This window comes from Amia ocellicauda, chromosome 10 (assembly GCF_036373705.1).
Source record: "Amia ocellicauda isolate fAmiCal2 chromosome 10, fAmiCal2.hap1, whole genome shotgun sequence".
Taxonomy (NCBI): domain Eukaryota; kingdom Metazoa; phylum Chordata; class Actinopteri; order Amiiformes; family Amiidae; genus Amia; species Amia ocellicauda.
Window position 1 is genome coordinate 35,250,366 of NC_089859.1, and position 21,853 is coordinate 35,272,218.

The window sequence follows — 21,853 nt, forward strand, 5'->3', positions numbered from 1 at the left end:
GTTTACAATGTTTCAAAGTCAAATGAAAAATTAACAATTAAAAATCAAAACCTGCCAGGTCATCTTCTTACATTCATTCAAAAGTCATTCATATTTTTGTTAAATAGCTACAGCAGAAGTTGATGTATTAAAAAGAAATATAAAGTTCCTGTGAATCCATCAGGTGTTCATGAAGAATGTGTTGAATGTAAGTTCACAGATGCAGGCCATTTGCAGAATATTGCTCTGGGGTGGAAACCGAATCCCCCTCAGAAAGAAGACCATACATTACTGCCAGTGCATGCATCACGTGTGTCTCAAAGCGCAGTAAAGCTTTAACTATTTGTTTTCAATGAGCAATATCCTTTTACAGGCCTAGTGTGGTGAGATTTATGTTGTATTTAGCCACACATACTCTATCTTGGTTTTGCAGATTTTTCTTTCTAATCCTTCATGTTTGATGTGTGCGTGTGGGAGGTTTCGTTTGGTCCCAGACGACTACGAGCATTTACTCACAATATACAGCCAACAGAGGCTACCGTTCACTTGTGCAGAATCTCAAATTGAGAAAACAATGTATGTATGTATGTATTATTATTATTATTATTATTATTATTACTATTGCTCTGTGAGGAATGTGCACATAATAGTAAGTGGCACCCATTCCTGTTTAGAAAATAAATCCAAACAAAAGAAAACACAAAACCAACCACTGAAAAACAGATTACATTAATTACTTACTATTCACAGCAATCGATGTAAATAATGTCACAGATAACTTATGGAAAAATCTTCCTTTTCCACTTTCTATTCTGTGTAGTTTGTCAGAAGCTAATGAGCCAGAAACTTCAGATACAAGTTGAGACATTTACAGTTTTCCAGCTTCGCAGCAGATCAATAGAATAAATAACCTTCCCCACATAGTTATCTTGCACTAAACATTGTTAATGTTTTGATATATAAAATTACATTTAAAAAGCTGGGTTATTCCAACTATAGTGGCATGCATTCACTTCAGTATTTTCCTTCATGCCTTACTGTAGATAAGATGAGAATGTTGTGATGGTTGAAGGGACTGTAAATTTCACTTGGCTCTATGATGTAGGCCGATCAAATGACCTATCAGGTTGAGATGCGGCTGAAGACCAAAGATTTTTCTGCCCAGGCCAGGCCAGGCCAACCTAGGCAGGACTCTCCAGAGAAGACAGCTGCTGTGAGCGGAGAAGAAGCCTTGAGTGTTAGTCATCATTATCTCCCAGCCTGAACCAGGCCCTAGATTTACAGGTCACAGCTGCAGAGAGGTGGACCAACTCTCTAGAGCTTGCTCAGCAACACCCCGGCTAAAAACGCTGCTGCCTTTGACCCCTCACTGTCAGATGTTGCCATGTTTAACACTAACTCTTCTGTCTGCAAGGGATTTATTACAAACCTGCCAGACAAGGGCTCATATTCCAAAGACGTAAGTCAAATATGCGAGTATTCACTGTCCTTTATCATATAAATGCAAAACAATTGTAAAACAAATATGCTACCATTTAATATAGTTACATAGAACATAGTTAATTTTGTATAACAAGAACTCAAAAATTGTACTACTAAAAGTGATGATATGCCAGGACAGAAATATCCACAACAATAAATAATTTATACCAAAATGGTTATGTAATAGGTTGGTATAATCACCGAGACCAAAACACTAATTATCCAGTTCATTGTCATATAATGATGACAAATGATTATTTTTTATAGTGTTTATTTTTAGGCCACAGTCATTATTCAAATAGACAACAAGGTATGATACTCAAGAAATAAAGCATGTTCTAAAGTTACACAAATTAAGTACAGTTAATTAAGTGGAAAATGCAATATAAACATTAGTTAGTGTCTGCCTGAAGTCTGTTTTACCCTTTATTTAATTTCTAAAAAAAGCATTTTCATTTCCCTCAAATTGCTAAATTATTGCTTTCACATGTCCTTGTATTTCTTTGCTCTGTGGACTGATTTGCCTTTAAAGATTAGAATTGTCACACTTAATTGTCCTGGGTATTACCATTCATGTCCATATTTTGTTAATGGTTTTGTACTGAATGAAGTTTTTCACCTTCCTTTTCAAGGCATGTTATTTATCCCACAATATATAATTTAACTGAAACATTTTTGCCACCCCACAACAAAGTGTGTTTTACTATAGGTAGCTGGATTGTTTGAACTCCCATTGAGTGAAGCTAGAGGGCATTGAGAAGGTACAGCAAAGACAGTGAAATAGGTGTTGCAACCTGTGTAGTACTTTACCTCAAAACCACTCCTGTTCTCACCTGTTCCTAATGATTGCAATAGCACATACCCCCCAACAACACCCCCACCCCCAAGTACATGAAATAAATCCTATAGAAAAATAAATCATTAGCCTAATGCTATTGCAGCTCAATGTGTCTGTGACATCTTGACTAATGTTGACTGACTTGGCAGACGAGGGAAACATAAATATTGGTACTCAATGGCAGATCAATTTAACACCTGGATATAGCACAACATCTTGGCAGAAGAGCATATATCCAGCTTGCAGGAAAAAAGTGTTGTTCCAGCACTCACTTATTAAGTGTATGAAACAAATTACAGTAAAATTATCATGATGTGGTTAATATAGAAATAGTTATGCATGTAGTCAGTGCAATACCCTGCTTGTATTATTTTAAGGTTCATATGTAATAATTGCTTTATACTTTTAGTTACATTATACATAAATACTTATAGATTTTATTTTAAAATGCATTACTTTGTCTAGTCAATGCCTCCATGTACTTTAATTGTATCTAAGTGCTCATCCTATATGTAAATTAAATAGATATAGACTAGGTTTATATATTTATTTGTCATCTATACATCCTACCCCACAACTTCCAAGTAAAAAAAAATATTCTAGAAATGTGTAAAAAAAAATAGACTAAGTGTCCAAATTGTGTTAAATTGTAGTGATCACATGATTTCAGTATAAATTCAAACCTTTCCTTTAGGTTCCCTATGCTGGGTATGCATTTCAAAACAAAGACTCAACCATGAGTACCAAGCAGCTTTCAAAAGAACTCCGGGACAAAGTTGTTGAAAACCACAGATTGGGATGGGTATAAAATAAAGGCCTTGAATTTCCCTTGGAGCACAGTTATGACGATTATTAAGAAGCAGAAGGTGTATGCCCCACCAAGACCCTGCCTAGATCAGGCTGTCCCTCCAAACTGGATGACCGAGCAAGAAGGAAACTGATCAGAGATGTTACCCAGAGGTCAATGGCAACCTTTCTAGAGCTGCAGGCTTTTATGGTCAAAACTGGCCAGTGTGGATGTGGCAACAATATCCCTCCACAAATCTGCCCTCTATCATACTCAAGAAAGCCCACCTTGAATCCTGTTTGAAGTATGCAAAAAAAAAACGACATTCTGTGTATCCATGTGGCAAAAAGTTTTGTGGTCTGACAAAACTGAAATGGAAGTATTTGGCCTAAATGCAAAGCATAATGTGTGGTGTATATATAAACTATACATTTTTGCTGAAAGAGTAAAAAACAATATAAAGTCAATATTTAATGTATATGTTTAGACATATATTTCCCTTTCATACAGCTGTTTGGGAAGACTGTACGTGAAAAAATACAATGAGAATGCAAGAAGTTAATATCTTGTCGTATCCCAGAAGTCATTGTGCTAGGTAACAGCCGTTTTACACATTGTTTCATAGCAGGGGACTTGAGGGACGCTACACAAAATGAAATACATTGCACAGCAAATCATAAGCCATTTCCCTAGAGGACAACAGAAACTGTTCCTATTGTTTCTTTTGTTTCTTCTAGGGTTTCAACTGACAGAAAGGATCAGCACTCCATACTTTATGCATTGCAGGCTCCTAATTCTTACTCTGTACATCAGTTACATTGAAGGTTATTTTGAAAATTACCTTCAAAACCAAACAATAACAACAAAATTAAGCAAAATTTTGAACAGATTTAAATTTTCCTTAAGGTTTTCCAAAAGCAAAGATCAAAGACCAAAAAGGAGCAATATATTTTCAAATAAATATTCCTCAATTGGAATACATTGGTTAGTTTGGAATTGGGTCAACATAGTATTTATTATCATCAACTATTTTAAACTTTTCCATCAGGAGTCTGAATGAGTCACAGAGGAGCTTTTTTCCTCATTTATTGATGGATTTGCAACATCACTCACAGGTATGGGATACTGGGGATGGGGTGCATACAGTAAATTGCCTGACACAGTGCCCCCAGATACTTTCAGAAACTTTCACCCCCCACCCATTTTTCCATACTGACTTTGTGTGGTATGACCGGAGCAGTGGAGTCTGACCAAGTCTTAGCATAAGCTCTGCTTTTTTTAACTGGGTTTGCAGAAATAAAACAAACTGAAGCAAACATGAGGTCATTCTGTGCTCCCTTCGAGAGGATAAAAACGACCCAAGTTGTATGCTTTTCTTGTAATGTACATTTCATTTGTCTTTGTTGATGTTTTTTTCTTTTCTTTTCTTGAAGTAGCACAGTCCTAGGATTTGACAGAAATTCAGGAGGGATGGTTTCCTTGTAACAAAAAATATACACATTCCCATATGCACATATCCTCAGGCAAAGGCTGTTAGCCAGTGGTAACTCACGTTCCTTTTCAGCAGCTGTATATATCGTTGAATAAACTGGTACAGTCGGCATGACAGAGGAATTCACTTGACTGTCTGTGTTCAGAGTTCAAGGTGTTGATCTATAGCATTATCTCCCTTCTCATTACTCCCCCTTCTCCATCTTAAATAAAGACTGAATAATCTAATTTTAACAAAATAAACTTACCTCACTAAAGAAAGTACCCCAAGTATGTTTGTGTCTACAGCCCAGCAGTCCTATACCCCACACAGCCAGTTAGGAGTGCATAGTTGACACATGGATTATGTCTCAGTTAAAGCTTTTCTCAGTGCAGCGTAAAGAGAGGAACATCAGGAAAGGGCTTTTATGAATTTCAAAGAAAAGCAAAAAGTAATCAACAAGTATAGACCTTGTACAAAGGTCTATATATGAGGAATTGTTTTTAAATCATATGTATATATTTGGTTGCATTTGCACTGAAGGTTTTTCAGTGAAGAAACTAATCTGTATACTTTGTGGTTTAGCATCCCAAGAGAAGGTTGCTTTGACCATTTGGGAAATCTGAATGCAGCTGCACGACAGTGACACACCCTGGCAGAGATGCTTCAGGAGAGGGATTAGATGTCTTGGAGAAGGGGTCTTCAGCTTAATTCCTCGAGGGCCTAAATTTTGTTCCAACCCAGTTCTCGGCTAATTAGGGTTATATATCTTCTTTTACTGGACACATTTAATGCCTCTCTGCAGGCTGTAAAATGTTGCATAGTTACTGTACCTTAGGCCTACAATATTTTTTTACATCAGATGTAAAATATTTTGACAACATCTTAAATATGTCCAATTGAGCATAATTTGAGGAATTGAGAAGTCCCACTGGATTAAAAAAATATATGTTGTGTTCTCTTCCCATGAAAAGAAAAGCTGATGACGAGATCAGGTGATGGACCGCCCAAACATTCAGAGTAGTGCACAGGCTTTTTGGAATCAGGGGAACTGATATTTTGCTGTAGTGGGTTAGTGACTTATTTTTAGGGTAGCATGGATTGGGTGCTCGGAAGTGCCCCTGTGACTGCTCTTCAAATCCTCTGCACTACAGTCGTTGAAACGTGTTTGCATATAGAGAGTTGAGTCACCTTGCAATACTACAACTTCTCTGTTTATAGCCCTTTTTGATTTTTACTTCATAATGGAAAAAAAATCACATATGTTTTTTCCATGATAGTTATAGCATCTCCCACAAGCATAAACATTTAGATTAATTTAGCAGTTGTTTTGTGAGCTGTGCAGTAAATTGAGTTATATCAGTGTAAGCAAAAACAACAAAAATGTTTTCGCTTTTTAAAACATAAATAAGATTAGGTCTGCCATTGTGAAGCATTCCTTAAGACTTATAGACTATTATAATCTTCTCTTATACCTTTTTTCTCATTGTAATGTGTAGATTAAGTTTTATACTGATGTTACTATTTTAATATGGCGTATATGAATGACATGTTACTGATAATTAAACAATGCAAGTCACCTTGGATAAAAGTGTCTGCTAAATTTCATTATTATTATTATTATTATTATTATTATTATTATTATTATTATTATTATTATTATTATTATTATGGTAATTTGCATTTAGCAGACACTTTTATCCAATGTAACTTGCATTGTTTAATTATAATAATAATATTATTTCTACTTTTAAAAGTAATGCAATTGATACAATTGATCACATAATTCTTTTTAAGTTTTTTGTGGGAAATGGTGAACTGGGTGATTCTTACTATAGGAATAACTTTTATATGTGTCATAATTTAATTGCTGTACAGAACTGCACAGGAGGTGTAAAGGATAAATAAAACCTATGCCACTAAACCACAAGAATTGTAGGGAGTTTTATTACCATTTACTTGTAAGGGCAAGAAAAATATGTTGGGTACTCTGTACACTGTATTCCCACATGCACCGTGACCTCTGCTCTACACATGTTGGCATGTGTTATTGCAGTGTTCATTTCCACAGCCTGCAATGGCATGGCTTTTATAATATGTATTGCTTTGTTTTCCTGAGAGCCCTAAAACTGCCCTTACTCCAGGGTTAAAACTAAATAACTTTTGATACAAAATTATTCTACTGTGTTGATTGAAGATGAAAGAAGCCGGGACTTCTGCAGGTTTTTCTTGTAGACAACCATGAGATTGGCAAGGAAGGGGTTGCTTCAGATGCGTCTCATCTCAGTTTTTTCCTCTCGGTCTCCCAATAAAACCTGAAGCCAGAATTCTGCTCCCTGGTGCTGGCAGCTCGCCAGATGCTCCCAGGCTACTTTCACATTTCAGTGCTGAAATAAGTCAGACTGACAGTCAGACCATTGTGAATTGAATTGGTAAATTCAGAAAGGGTACCAGAGACCAGGAGTCTGAATATTGAAAAGCACCTTCCCAGAACATCCACGGGCATAAAATAAGACATTAGCTTGCCCTGATCTTCTTACACCGAAAACTCAGAAAGCATTATTTTGTCTGAATCATTAACAACTCCTCATTTCATGTGTAGTTGAAGTTTTTTTTTTTTTTTTTTTGTAATGAATTGAACCTGTTCTTATTAATTTTAAGAACACTCTAGATTTCATGACACTGGCAAAACAAGATAATACACAAGAGGTGTTACAACATAGGTTACTTATTATAACTTTCCTGCTGATTCAATGTACTGTATGTATATGCATACACTTTGGTTCAAAGTACATTCCTTTACTTTATATAACTTTTGCAAAACATACTTATTGATTTAATCAATTTTCTCAGATTTAAGAAGTATTGATGTCTAGACGTACAGAGAGATGTTTCTGATTGGATATTTGAAGCTTTAAAATATTCACACTTGAGAAAATGTATAGGTGCTGTGAAACGTCTTTTCAGTTCCATTCCAAGATTCAAATTTGTATCGCTGCACAATGATGTTCACTTTTGCGCAAACACACAGTAATGCAGAGTGCAAAGTAGCAATCCAATATCCTGAATGTTGGGCTGAAGCCAGCAGCCAGTTTACCACATGTACTTTTTGTCACCATTTATAATCATCACTGTCAGTGGAGAGATATCCAGCAGGTCTGGTGGACTATAACAGAAATATTCAGGATTTAACACATGATTACAAAAGGTTTTGATTGAAAGTGTTCTGGCTAGTGTTAGGAGGAGCCACATGCCAAGATGCCTCTGTGCCAAAAGAATTAGTGCCTTCAGAAAAGGATAAGAAAGCAAATGTTTTCTTGAAAGAGATTTCTTACATGGGATTTAACTCACAATTGACGCACACACACCTAAATACAGTACACAAGATTATTTTTGCCAAGGTTTAGGTTTTTTTCTTCCTTAAAAAAATTATAAGGGGGCTTTAAAAAATGAAAATCTGAATTTGTGATATATTTTCACCTGCGACTAAATAGGGATTAAAGCTGTTTCAGCATACACACTACAGAGAGGTTTAAGTCCCAACACATTTTTGTTGTGAAGTAAACAAAACCTTGTATCTGTACTGTGAGTTTTTTTTGTTCTTCTTCTGATTGGTTACTGTTGATAAAACTTTGAAACTAAGACCATCATACTGTGATAAGCACCAGCCCTTGTACCATCATGTTCATTGATTAACAGAGCAACTTGCATTTATTTATTGAACTTGTTTTTCAACAATTCTAAAGTTCAAGTATCATTGATAACTTCCTTACGATAACTAGAATTGTTATTAATGAAAACTAACAGATATCTGAACATGTCAATGCCCAAACCTTGAGACTGAAATCCATTTAGCTGCCTGTCATTTTATTTTGTTGACAAGCCCCTTGTAAAAAGTTATTGAACAGATCAAATCACACAATAAGTGTCGACAACCATGTATCTCTAATCTCATTTTTGATATTCCTTGCTTGAAGCTCTGTGGTGTTATTTAAACTCTGGTGCAATTCTGGAAAGTTAATTATTCCTTTTGTTCCTTCTACGCAGAGAAACTCTACAACTCCAATGGACGAGAGCTACGCAGAGCCCTGTTTTCTCTGAAGCAGATTTTTCAGGTAAGATAGATGGTTGTGTTTGCTTGTGTGGACAGCGCCTCAATTGAAACTATCTTATTGTCAGAGCACACACCACTTCGGGCTCAGTAGTCTGTTTTGCTTTCATGTGGTTTTCAAGGGAAAACCCAGTATTAATGTTGAAAGTATTTGAGAATGTAGCTTTAAAACAAATAGTCTTTATCTATCAGCACAAATTTAAACTTGTTCAGATTTTTTTTTTAACCCAAGGTGAAATAATGTCAAAGAAAATAATTATTTTTCATAAATAGATAATAGACTAGTTGCCTACATTACAATGCAAATCTTTTGAGGTGGGAAAATACTGTTTCAACTCACAATGCAAGAGGTCAGTGCTAAGGTCAGTGATATTACGAGATGGTTCCATTTAGCTTCATTAACGTAATCATAAGCCAGTTAGTAAGCATGTACTTTATCAGATATCATTAGTAAGGTGTTAAGAAGATTATAAATAAAATGTCCATACAGATTATACATATGTATAGTTTCATTTCTGTTTTACACAAGACATTTATACACAACATTTGCCAAAGACTCTCATCAGAAAACCCACAATTATCATGTTACAATATGTTTTGAATTTACTGCTGTTTCCCAAATAGTTGTATCAAATAATAGCTCAGCTATTTATTAAATAAAATATATACATATACACATAAATATACATATAATATTTTTGATTATTATGAAAGAGTGGATGATCACTATGGTGATGATGATTAGTAGTATTTTGTAAACAGAACTATTCATGCATGATGAATATTATAATACATTTAGTAATACATTATACATTTTCTTAGCTCTATTTCCTGATTCCTCTCAAAGTGCTGAAGAAAGAGATGCACTTCCCCAAGAGAGAAGTTTAAGTGTTTATATAAACTTATACAAGAATGCAAGAGCTAGGGGATTTTGGAGTAGTTAGAGCTTATTGGATGTTTTGTGGCTCCTTGGCGTGGGCCTGTGGAAGGTTTTCCCAGGTGTCTGTTGGAGGGTCTTCATACTTTTATACTTTGCCATTTTAGGAGAGAAGAAGGGAGACACATCTTAGATGTCTACTGTGTATAGCTTTGTGGACATATTTTCCACATTGATTAATTTAATTTCTTGCTTACTGTTTGTTTTTGTTTTGTTTTTTTATCAAAAAAATAACAATGTGGAGAAAAAGACATGATTCAGCCAACTCCCTCAAGGCTCCTCTAAAACATATGCAATGATGTCACCTCTGCTCGGCCTCCATATTGTGACAAATTAGTTCATCTGGTGTCGAGTCTTGATAGTTGATTACTTTAAAGCATGCACTGGAAAGTCCTCTCCAGAAGGAAAACTAATGAACCCCCCCCCCCCCCACACACACACACACACACACACACACACACACACACACACACACACTAGCAAATTGTGAAAATGGACTAAACCCAGGTCATATTAAATTATTAAGCTGTCGACAGGTGTGAGGTCTACAAGTGTTTTTATCATTATCAGTGAAAGTCTGGTGTTGAATACAGCAGAGCACAGAGGCAGGCAGTTGTCAGTGATAAACTACTATGCACCAAGAAACAGGGCCTAATGTTGCTAAGTATGTATTTGGATTGAATTAAACTCACAAGGGGAGATTTGAAGGTTTAACTAAATAATAATACATAAATATTGCTCCACATTCACAATTTTTCTCTCTTTTTTATTCCTCTGAATGTTTTCTTTTATTTCTTCTTCCCTAAGTTAAAATCATTGTGCTGGCTGTTCACACTTGCCTTGTGTACAAACGTTTGAACTCGGGTTTGTTTTCGTGATTCACTTCCGTGTTTTTCCTTGTTGTAATAATCAAGTGAGCTTGGTTAGTTTTGTATTAATACAAAAATTGATATTTACATTTTACATGAGTAGTGCGTATAAGAAATGGCTGCATGACGCATACAATAACACATTTATATAGGTAATTAAGTAACTACATACAGTAGTCCACCAAACATATTTCACAGTCTACTTCTGATGCAGCCGAATAATACATGTACGCGTTCACGTTGTACAGGATCACTTTTTTAATGTTGCAGACACTTTTTTAAGTTTACAGACACATTTTTTTTAGTTTGCAGACACTTTTTAAGTCTGCATACACTTTTTAAAGTTTGCAGCAACTTTTTTTTATGTTGCAGACACTTTTTTTTAAGTTTGCTGGTGTTTTGTTTTAATTGTAAAATCATCTTTTGTTATTTGCATGTGTTTTGCACTTCAGGGCCACTGTAATTAGGCCCTTACCATCACCAGTTAACATGTCATTTTCCATGATCGAGCTGCAAAGTTGAGGGATTTTGGCTTCTGACCAGTACCCTCTGTCAAAAAAATAAGAGCATTCTAAAGCAATATAATATAGTTATCAATTACATTAAAATAATAATAATAATAATAATAATAATAATAATAATAATAATAATAATAATACAAATCAGGCTTAAGAAGCCAGGCCTTCAGAGACATATTTGAGGAAATCTGACAAATTGGCAGCTCACTGCTTTTCTAATAACACTAAATGAAGCTGAAATGTATTTGTAAAAAATATATACTTTGTTTGAAACAGGGCCACTTTGTGCATTGTGATCAGTGGATTTTTTGTGTGTGTGTAAATATATTATTTTACTTTACTATTATTTTTTTTCTAGAAGGTTGAGATATTATTCTTCCACTGACATTTATGCTGCACTTTAGAAGATCCCAGGCCTTCCATTCCCGAGCATCTTCAAAATGATGTGATGTGTATGATTGAGACAGTCTGGCTACCCAATTTAAAACGAATAATCATAATAATTTCTCTCAAATGTGTTCTTTTTTTGAGAAAAACAATGGGCAACACCTAAAAATGTTCACGATGCCAAATATACTGTATTTCATAAAATAAAATAAATTTCAATACCAGCAATACTGTCATTAGGGATTCATAAAGTAATATACTGAATGATTTATATGACACTTTTAAAATGTTAATTGTGTTCTCACATAAGGAAAAATACGTCTGTAAACGTGGTGGCTGTTTACAAACTGCATAAAAAAGGTTTCTGTGTATTGACATTATTTTGCGAGATATGTGCTGTTACTGCAAGTAAATTAAATATGTCACAATGGCTGTATTTGATGTAAGAATGTAAGCTAACTTTGGTGGAGAGTGCATCACCGACTGTTACAAACTGATCATTTTCATACTCAGCTGCTCATAACTTATTGTTTTCATCTCACAATGAATTTCAGTTTTACTTTAAATGATAGCCTTGTCACAAGGATTATGTGAAGATTTTGTTTTTAGATTTGAAATTCCTGAGACCTCTTAAAATACTTTACTGACAGATAGTATTCCAAGAACTCTGAGCTGTTTGAATGGCCAGGGCAAAAGGTATCGGATAGAATAATAAACCTCAATAAATCAGCAGTCCTTTAAGAAACCATCCGAGGGCAACACGTACAAACTAGTTTACTAACCTTGGCTAATTTGGAAAATAATACAGAAATACTTAAAAAAAAAAAAAAAAGCAATTATACTCTGTAGGTATACACCATTATATAAACGTGTGTGTGTGTGTGTTATTCTTGTTTTATGAAAAATAAGCATTGGACCGGAATAAGAGAAGAAGGATGCTAATTAACGTATGACACACAGTTTACCTCTGTGTCAACATCTCCCGACAGCACTGTGAACATTCAAACAAGTGTCACCTCATTGATCAGCCATGACGATGACCCTTTCACTATGTAATTTAACAGTGCTCCAAAAAGAGCCGATTGTTTGGGGAAGTCTTGCTGATCAGGGTGTCTTCAGAGGCCTCATCTGAGATGTGTTTTTTGAGGATTGTCCTAGCCATTTGAAGTTTGGCTTTCTGTATTTTTTTGTCTTGAAGTTGTCGTTTTATTATGATGGAATTGTGCTCCCTCTCTGATTTGTGTTTTGTGCCTTTTAAAAGGTGCCAACAGCTGTATAAATAGTGAATGTTACAACAAGGATATTTATAAATAAGTAATAACTACTACTACTACTACTACTACTACTACTAATAATAATAATAATAATAATAATAATAAATTAACCCATTATTTTAATATTAAACTTTTTTTTATTTTATCCTAGTTCTAGTATAATGCCTGCTTTCATGCAAATAACTTACTGTGCCTTTTATGCTCGGACTTCTTAATGAGAACTAAGTGTTTACATGTTGCTATGGTAATGTAGTGAAAATGGCAGACCTGGGAGAGAAGCAAGACTGAGCAGAACAGTGCCAGGGTGCCAGCAGATGATTCAGGACAGCACTTGAGCGCTGTGTGATTTTTTTTTCGATTAGCCTACTTTTGCATAGTAACCTAGAATAATGCATTTGTTTCAGACAGATCAAATCTGATGAAGAAATAAATAAGTAGGGTAAATCCCAACTGACTTTGTTACATATATACACTCACCTAAAGGATTATTAGGAACACCTGTTCAATTTCTCATTAATGCAATTATCTAACCAACCAATCACATGGCAGTTGCTTCAATGCATTTAGGGGTGTGGTCCTGGTCAAGACAATCTCCTGAACTCCAAACTGAATGTCTGAATGGGAAAGAAAGGTGATTTAAGCAATTTTGAGCGTGGCATGGTTGTTGGTGCCAGACGGGCCGGTCTGAGTATTTCACAATCTGCTCAGTTACTGGGATTTTCACGCACAACCATTTCTAGGGTTTACAAAGAATGGTGTGAAAAGGGAAAAACATCCAGTATGCGGCAGTCCTGTGGGCGAAAATGCCTTGTTGATGCTAGAGGTCAGAGGAGAATGGGCCGACTGATTCAAACTGATAGAAGAGCAACTTTGACTGAAATAAGCACTCGTTACAACCGAGGTATGCAGCAAAGCATTTGTGAAGCCACAACACGTACAACCTTGAGGCAGATGGGCTACAACAGCAGAAGACCCCACCGGGTACCACTCATCTCCACTACAAATAGGAAAAAGAGGCTACAATTTGCACAAGCTCACCAAAATTGGACAGTTGAAGACTGGAAAAATGTTGCCTGGTCTGATGAGTCTCGATTTCTGTTGAGACATTCAGATGGTAGTCAGAATTTGGCGTAAACAGAATGAGAACATGGATCCATCATGCCTTGTTACCACTGTGCAGGCTGGTGGTGGTGGTGTAATGGTGTGGGGGATGTTTTCTTGGCACACTTTAGGCCCCTTAGTGCCAATTGGGCATCGTTTAAATGCCACGGCCTACCTGAGCATTGTTTCTGACCATGTCCATCCCTTTATGACCACCATGTACCCATCCTCTGATGGCTACTTCCAGCAGGATAATGCACAATGTCACAAAGGTCGAATCATTTCAAATTGGTTTCTTGAACATGACAATGAGTTCACTGTACTTAACTGGCCCCCACAATCACCAGATCTCAACCCAATAGAGCATCTTTGGGATGTGATGGAACGGGAGCTTCGTGCCCTGGATGTGCATCCCACAAATCTCCATCAACTGCAAGATGCTATCCTATCAATATGGGCCAACATTTCTAAAGAATGCTTTCAGCACCTTGTTGAATCAATGCCACGTAGAATTAAGGCAGTTCTGAAGGCGAAAGGGGGTCAACAGTATTAGTATGGTGTTCCTAATAATCCTTTAGGTGAGTGTATATATATATATATGTACAATCTATTTATAATCACTGATGCTTGTAAATCTTCACAAATAAAATAAATACATTCAAATCCCATGGGTCCTGGTTAAACGAAGAAGTTGAAGTTCATTTACCAAACAGTTATAATTCATCATTTTCATTATGAACTATTATATTACTACTACTTCTATCCAGTCTCCTACTATCCATTTTCAATGCACCCACTCATGTTTTTGGGCATTGTAATTTCTTCTGTAATTTGTAATACACTTTAAATGGCTGTTGGAATTATAGTTTCATTAAGTGGATGGGATGTGTTTTATTCCAGTTCTTTTGGTAGCTGTAGAGTTGTGATATTTAATATTGTTCACAGTTTATTTTGTATCATTGTAGTGAAAGATACATCCCTTTATGGCCACAGTTTACCCGTATTCCAATGGATGCTTCCAGCAGGATAATCCGCCATGTCACAAAGCTCGCATCATCTCAATCTGGTTCCGCAAACATGACAGTGACTTCAGTTTATGCCAATGGTATGCACTGTCCCCAGATCTTAATCCAATAGAGCACCTTAGAGGTGCTGGTAGAGGTCTGCAGCATGAATGTGTGGCTGAGAAATCTGCAGAAACTGCGTGAGAGAGCAAAATTCCTAAGGAATATTTCCAGCACCTTGTTGAATGTATGGTGCAAAGAATTTGGGCTGTTCTGGAGGCAAAAGGGGGTCCTACTCGGTACTAGATAGGCCACTGAGTGTGTGTGTGTGTGTGTGTGTGTGTGTGTGTGTATATATATATATATATACATACATACATACATACATACATACATACATACATACACACACACATACACACACACACACACACACACACACACATACACTTTGCAGGCCTGACAAGGAAAAGATAAGCTGTATATCGAAGCAAGTGGAATCATCTAGGTGAGGCCTTCATCCAGCAGAGTACTGATATAGGCTGATGGTGATGGTGATGATACAGTCTGTATAGTGATGCATTGTGGGACAAGAAGCGGAGGGATCACCCAACATGCGTTGCCCTTCCTCAGACTCTTGGGGGAGGTGAAGTAACAGGTGAAGCAGCTAACACGCTTTCATTTACATCATTCTAAAATAATGTTTTTGCCTATTTGGTTGTATCAATATCATACTAAGAATCCTTTCAAAGAAGGAAAAGTTAAATATAATGGTTAAAATGACATTTAAGATGGTAAGTCTCTCAACCAAGAAATGTTTTCTCTGCCAAGTGGAGGTTTGGCACATTTTATAATGAGGGTGGCTTTAAGAAGGGTTTAGCAGAAATGGTGATAGGTATAGACGCAAAGAAACATCCTGCCAAAACCACAAAAAGTGAAATCTGAAATGCATATTATACTAAAAGTGACATTAGACGACTACTCAAAACTGTGTGAAAAGGTTTTTTTTTTTTTTCAGCCTTTAAATCATTATTTGTTATATCTTACTGTGCTATTTAAACAACCTAAAAATAGTACCAGCACGCTGACAACATTTTCCACAGTATCTGTGAACAGAGGCACTGCAAATCCGGGCACAACACTCAAAACTGCATAGAGTGGCTTGGTTAGCACGATGTGCAAGGACATCTTCAAAATGGCATTGTCAGTGTCCTGCCATTTCTTTTATGGTTGTTCCTTCTTAATGAGAGTGATGTCTTGCCAAAATGCATCATTGTCCTCATTATTTGCAAAAAATGTGTGCCAGCTTTTGACCATTAATGTCTAATAGCAACATCAGAAAGAGTGCATTCAGAGAAACGCTTCAGATCCTCTGAGCTGAACAAAATCAGTGCTTTTCCTCTTGCTCTGGCACAAGCACCAGACATGAAGTGGTGATGATTTTGGGTGAGTTAAAGGGGAGTCCACAAATCACAATAACTGGTCACCAATAATGTTATTCCTATAATTCCTGTCATGCAGTAATAAAAGCTACATCATGTATGGTGTCTGTGAGTGCTCACGAGTGCGCTTTTAAAGAATGTCATTTACTGGAAGCCACTCAATTAAAAGCTATAAAGTAAAGGCGGTAAAAAAGGAAAACCTGCTCAGATTATGGGTGGCTGTGAATTAAGTCATACACCGAGAAGCTGTATAGTCTCCGTTTGGAGTGCTACTAGAGGTTGAAACAATTAAAGTGTTTTTTATTGCCGTGTATATGGCTTAGTTACTTGACGAGACATGAGCTCAACTTGTTTTTTTTTTTTTACTTTTTACACCTGCATTCTATCTAGAATAATTAGCCTGCTGGCATCAGTATGTTCTGGTGGCTTGCTTTTATTCTGACTTTATTTCCATGCCACCGTTCAGTCCTTAAACCACTCCTCTGGGTATTATTTAACCCTGCTTGAAGCTATGAAATGCTTTACAGAGTCTAGGCCTTCACACTGAAATTACTCAAATACTTTTTTTGTAATTTAAGGTTTTATATTGTACTGTTACCCAATTATGAACTCTGCCAGTGGTTGAGAGGAATACAAAAGCATTTAGTATCTAAGATGGAGAAATATTTGGTTTACCACGGTACAATTGAAGATTAGTGAAGCAATATGATTAGAGGTGAAATTTCGCATCTCAGCAGATAATTGATGGATGGATGGAAGGAAGGAAGGAATAAACAAACGAACGAACTGTATGGGTTGAGGGTGTTTTTTGTTTTGTTAGTTTTTCTGTGCATAACAAAAACATGTATGATCACTATCACAGAGGACACCTGGAAACGAGAGGTAGGAAATAACACTCAATTTGTGTAGGGGACTTTAGGCAGGCCAGATTTTTTTCCGTCTTGTGGACCTTCAAAGTAGGGAATCCACGAACTAAACTGAATATAAACATATTTGGACTGGAGGCAAGTCATACCTGTCACTTAAAAGCCAGTGTTTATGGAAACAGGCAAAGCATATAGTATACGCATTACACATACATCCTCTTGATGGCAAGTCCCAGTCTCCCGAGTTCAGCTGAGGTGTGTGTGAACTGATCTGAGATCAAAGCCAGATGACTGTGAAAAACAAAATCCCTGTATTTACAGTTTATTACTTTTCTGATCACGTTTAACTTTAATGATAAAGCAAGATATTTTATGACCCACCACAAAGCATGACCCACATATCTGTTGTGCTATAACACTGAGAATGAGGTGGGGCACGTTTGAAGCCAACAAATGTCTGTGGTTAAGGGTTCACATCTGGTTTCTGTGAAGTACAAATTATTAGCACTGAAATGGCTGAAAGAATTTCTTTCTCATAATGATTCACTTTATCAGGCTGAAAAATTAGAAATTAGAAAAGGCTTATTTTTTCACTTTTTATTTTCCATTTCCATTTAACAAGGCCCCTGATGTGCTCATTGTTTTGCAAAGATTGCAGCCCATTCTGGGGCATGCTTTGACTGGCAGGGCCACTTCACAAAAATTGTATATCGATTTGTTTCAAAGGTTTCCTTCCCATGCAAAGTAACCAAAGCATTGCATGTATGAGCACACACACAAATAACACCAACACAAACACACACATGCTTATTCCCTGAGAAATGATGGCTTTGGGTTTGTCTGTAGTAATACGATTAGAGTTGTAGTTGCCATGTTATAGTGTAGTGCAGAGAACATCACCATAACATTTTGGTGAAATGCTTGTTATACATCATTATTTACATATATAAGTCATTATTTAATGCTTTGTCTCTTGCCCTAGAGAAGCTTATTGACTTTGCCCTTATATACAGTACTGTGTAATACAATTTATTGTACTATAGTGAACTGTACTGTAATAATAATATAATAATATTGTTCTACCATACAACAATGAGGAAGACGTGGGATGTGAAGCAAAGAACAATAGGGGCAATTTGTAATTTGTAGTGCCGGAGCTAAATATAAATACGAGAGAGCGGATGTGAAAGTGGTATAGGAGGAACCGGAGCGCAAAGTGTGACAAGTACAACTAAAAGGCGGGGTTGCTGCGTTGTCAACTGGGGCGGGCGAGGCTCAGAGTTGAGTTGTCCTCTTCAATGTTACCATCCATTGTCATGTCACAAGGAGGTCCAGCAAGCTCCGGCACAAATTAATTAATTGGAGTTGTCTACTCCCAAAATGTTACTACAAATTTCAAATTTGAATTGTACTGTACACACTGTACAATACAATATAGTGTATTGCTGTACACTGTATGACAGTATAATGTAAGCATGGCATAGTGTAGATAGTTTTGTTATGGCAAAAACATGGTAACCGTGTCATGTACTTCAAATTCGCTACCTCTGTCAAAGATGCCATAGTAACCAGCACAGTCTGTATTGAGATTAAACTGCAACAATACAAAATGATAAATAATACAATGATTGCAACTGTATTCAAAAATACAATTTATGGCACTGTGTGGGGTGGACACAGAGCCTGGATTTTATAGGTGGGATACTCTTGTGGACACTGCGACTTTGAGGCAGGGGAGTAAGGTGAGGGGAGGTGATCAAATCAAAGAGACATACAGTTCCTTAGTTCCTTCTTGAGCTTAAATCAACGTGGTCACAGATCCCTAACCTACACATCTAACTAATGAAACACAAAAAAACAGCAGCCAAGCCAGAGTCCGCAATCCTTAGTCAAAGTTAGGTTCAAAAGCCAGAGTTCGTTACCAGGGTGTTCATTTTGTTTGTTTTTCTCGGTTTTCTCGGATCTAGTCTGGTTGAAGTAGCCAGACCACTTTGCAGGTTGCAGTTACATACTATCACTTATGGATGCTGTGTCTAACCTAAATTGTACTATAACTTCTTAAAGTAACCCGCAAACTATCACTTATACTAACCTGCATATCATACAACTATACTAAAATAATACATATAACATGCAGACAAAATCCAATAATATGCAAAGTATCTTCAGCTACTTAAAATTGCAATTATCATAATTGTCTCACAAGTCTCCTGTGTTTTCAAGTGCTACTGCTATGTTATATTTTTGCAGCCTATTCAGTGCTTTTCTGTTTGTTTTGCAGGATGATAAGGATCTGGTTCATGAATTTGTTGTTGCTGAGGGGCTGACATGCTTGATCAAGGTGGGAGCAGAAGCAGACCAGAATTACCAGAATTACATCCTAAGAGGTATGTGCCTTTTTCAAATTTTTGATATGCTCCTCAGTCCTATTGCAATTCCTAAATGATAAAGGGAAGAAAAGGCGAGAAGGCTATGAAGTCAGTATTTTAAAATAATTATCAAGAGTGATTTATTAAATAAGGCTTCCTTCTGAGACACAGCCAGGATGTTTGCTCAGTAGAGATTGCTGTTACACAGAAAGGGAGAGTCCCAAACAGGGTAAATTTTGTCTCCGTGCTAAGATCCAAATGGAACTCATGGCATTAGCAAGATGTCTTAGATGCATATTACATTGCTCATACCTTGCAATTGGCAGGTTATTACATAGAATACCCCTGTCTATAGGCACACTTTGATACCTTCTGTTTGCAGTGATGTCACAGATAGGAAGAGGCTCGTTGTTAAGTATTTAGGACATCAAGTTACACTGGGTTGCCAGCTGCCTCTACTGACATTTGTAGAGCTGGCTTGCAGGTAGGCGATAATCCACCCTGACAGATTCTCTCCTAATGAAACCTTAGACCAGTCACAATCAATAAGCGTCGACAAATACTTACCTAATGATGAATGAACAACTTAATGACGAGGGACATTCTCTGTTCAATGGCCAGTTTAAAGCCATAAAGAGACGTGACTGCATCCAGCATTGATAAAAAACCGTGGTGCTAATGACTCCTTCTGAAGGTATTTTCTTTGTTTGTATCCAAGAAATGGAAGCACAGCACTGCACACCGCAATGGTATTCATTATCCATGTCCTTACATATTTTAGCACTTGTTTTATGTTAATTATTTTCATGTAACCTAAATAATGTAAATTCTATTTAAAAATTTTCAGATTAATTGAAATCTTTAACCAGAAAGAATAGAGCTCAGCATTGAAAGCAATATTTTCTTTTTTTCATTTTCTTTTTTTATTTAAAAAAAAATCAATTTTCCATGTTACAGCAGAAGCTCTGTTAAATAAATTACTCTATATATTACTATATTAATCTATATTACTGTAATGTTTTAGTAATTAAGCAACGTACACATTACCAGGCATATAAATGCATATCTTTGTAGTTTATTTGAAAATATGTAGCACATGTAAATATCAGTTTCCTCAGGTGTTCAATGCCTCATATCCTGAGGCCAGTTCAATATCCTTTGAGGTCAAAAGGAAAAGTAGTAAAGGGGCACTAGACAGCATCTTAAAGATTTTAAAGCAAGGCACATAATTTACTGGTCTAATGAAGCAAAATGATCAAAAGGTGCCCTCTGTGCTTTAAATTCTGACTACAAGTTCATTGCCATTTTATAGCCTGCTGGGAAGTGTAGGTCATGCATGCGTAAATGTCCAATAAAAATCCTGGCAGGATGTTGCAGATCATAAAACCTTTTTTCCTTCTGAAAAAAAAAATGAAAAAAAAAAAAATACTAATTTGTTGCTTTATTGGTGATTAAAGTAATGAAAACTTATTTTTCCAAACACATGCAATTTTTCTTATTGTGGGAGATTTTGATGGATATAAAAAATAATTACACGTCTAAGCATGACCTACTTTTTTGTTAACCCTACTTTCTTCCTTTAAACATACTGTAAGACGTTGCAGTTTAAGCCTCTGTCAAAATTGATTCAAGAACATATACAATGTAATGAAGATAAATATTGACAAGGCCAGGATTAAATGGCCAGTTTTAAAAACAGTTTATTCAAATCTTGCTCTGCTACTAACATGCAACATTTTTATTTGTGCTGTAAACAATACCCCCCCCCCACACACACACACACACACACATACAGACAAAATAAAACAAAATGCCACTCATTTGCTATAGCCTGATTAGCCAGTCAGACTTAATTGACACAAAGACTTTTAGCTGCCACTCGATTGAGGCTGAAGTTTGGATTTATCAACCCTCTTGCACAGACTGCCTGGCTGCGCTATTGTACTTCACTCTGTCTAATGTCTGAGTTGATTCAAACTCAGCAGGATAGTGAACCCTTGACCTCTGGAACTGCGCATAAACCTTACAACAACAAAACTGGGCCAGTCGCTTGGTCATTAAATTAAACATGCTTCTAGGAAAGTAACTTCCTTAAGCACACAGAGATGTAGACACTTACTTCTGTGAAGTCTGGGTTCTGCGAGTGACCACTCTACCCTAAACGTAACCCCCATTAAACAGGGAAGTCGCACTTGATTCAATGTAATACTGTCTTGTTTACAAGCTTTTTTATTTCAGTGACGTTTGCTACTTATTTTTCTTATTTCTTCAAGTGTGAAAGGAATGAGTTAGTGATGTCATCATTAAGGTTTTCTGCAGTCTACCCATGAAGAAAATCTCACTGATTCATCTGAAAAGTATGCTGTTAATTAGTTCCTCATTTTGAGAAATTCCAGTGTTTAACAGACATACATCCTT

General features: G+C 36.4%; 1 protein-coding gene across 5 annotated transcripts in view; it reads left to right on the top strand.

Moving 5' to 3' along the window:
- The window catches only part of fhod3a (formin homology 2 domain containing 3a), a 248,677-nt gene that overhangs the window by 124,754 nt on the left and 102,070 nt on the right, over nucleotides 1–21,853 (top strand). For all 5 annotated transcript variants that reach the window (XM_066715994.1, XM_066715995.1, XM_066715996.1 and 2 more), the window contains exons 4-5: nucleotides 8,605–8,672; nucleotides 19,348–19,453. In XM_066715994.1, the coding sequence (XP_066572091.1) occupies nucleotides 8,605–8,672; nucleotides 19,348–19,453 (174 nt within the window). The remainder of the gene's footprint in view (nucleotides 1–8,604; nucleotides 8,673–19,347; nucleotides 19,454–21,853) is intronic.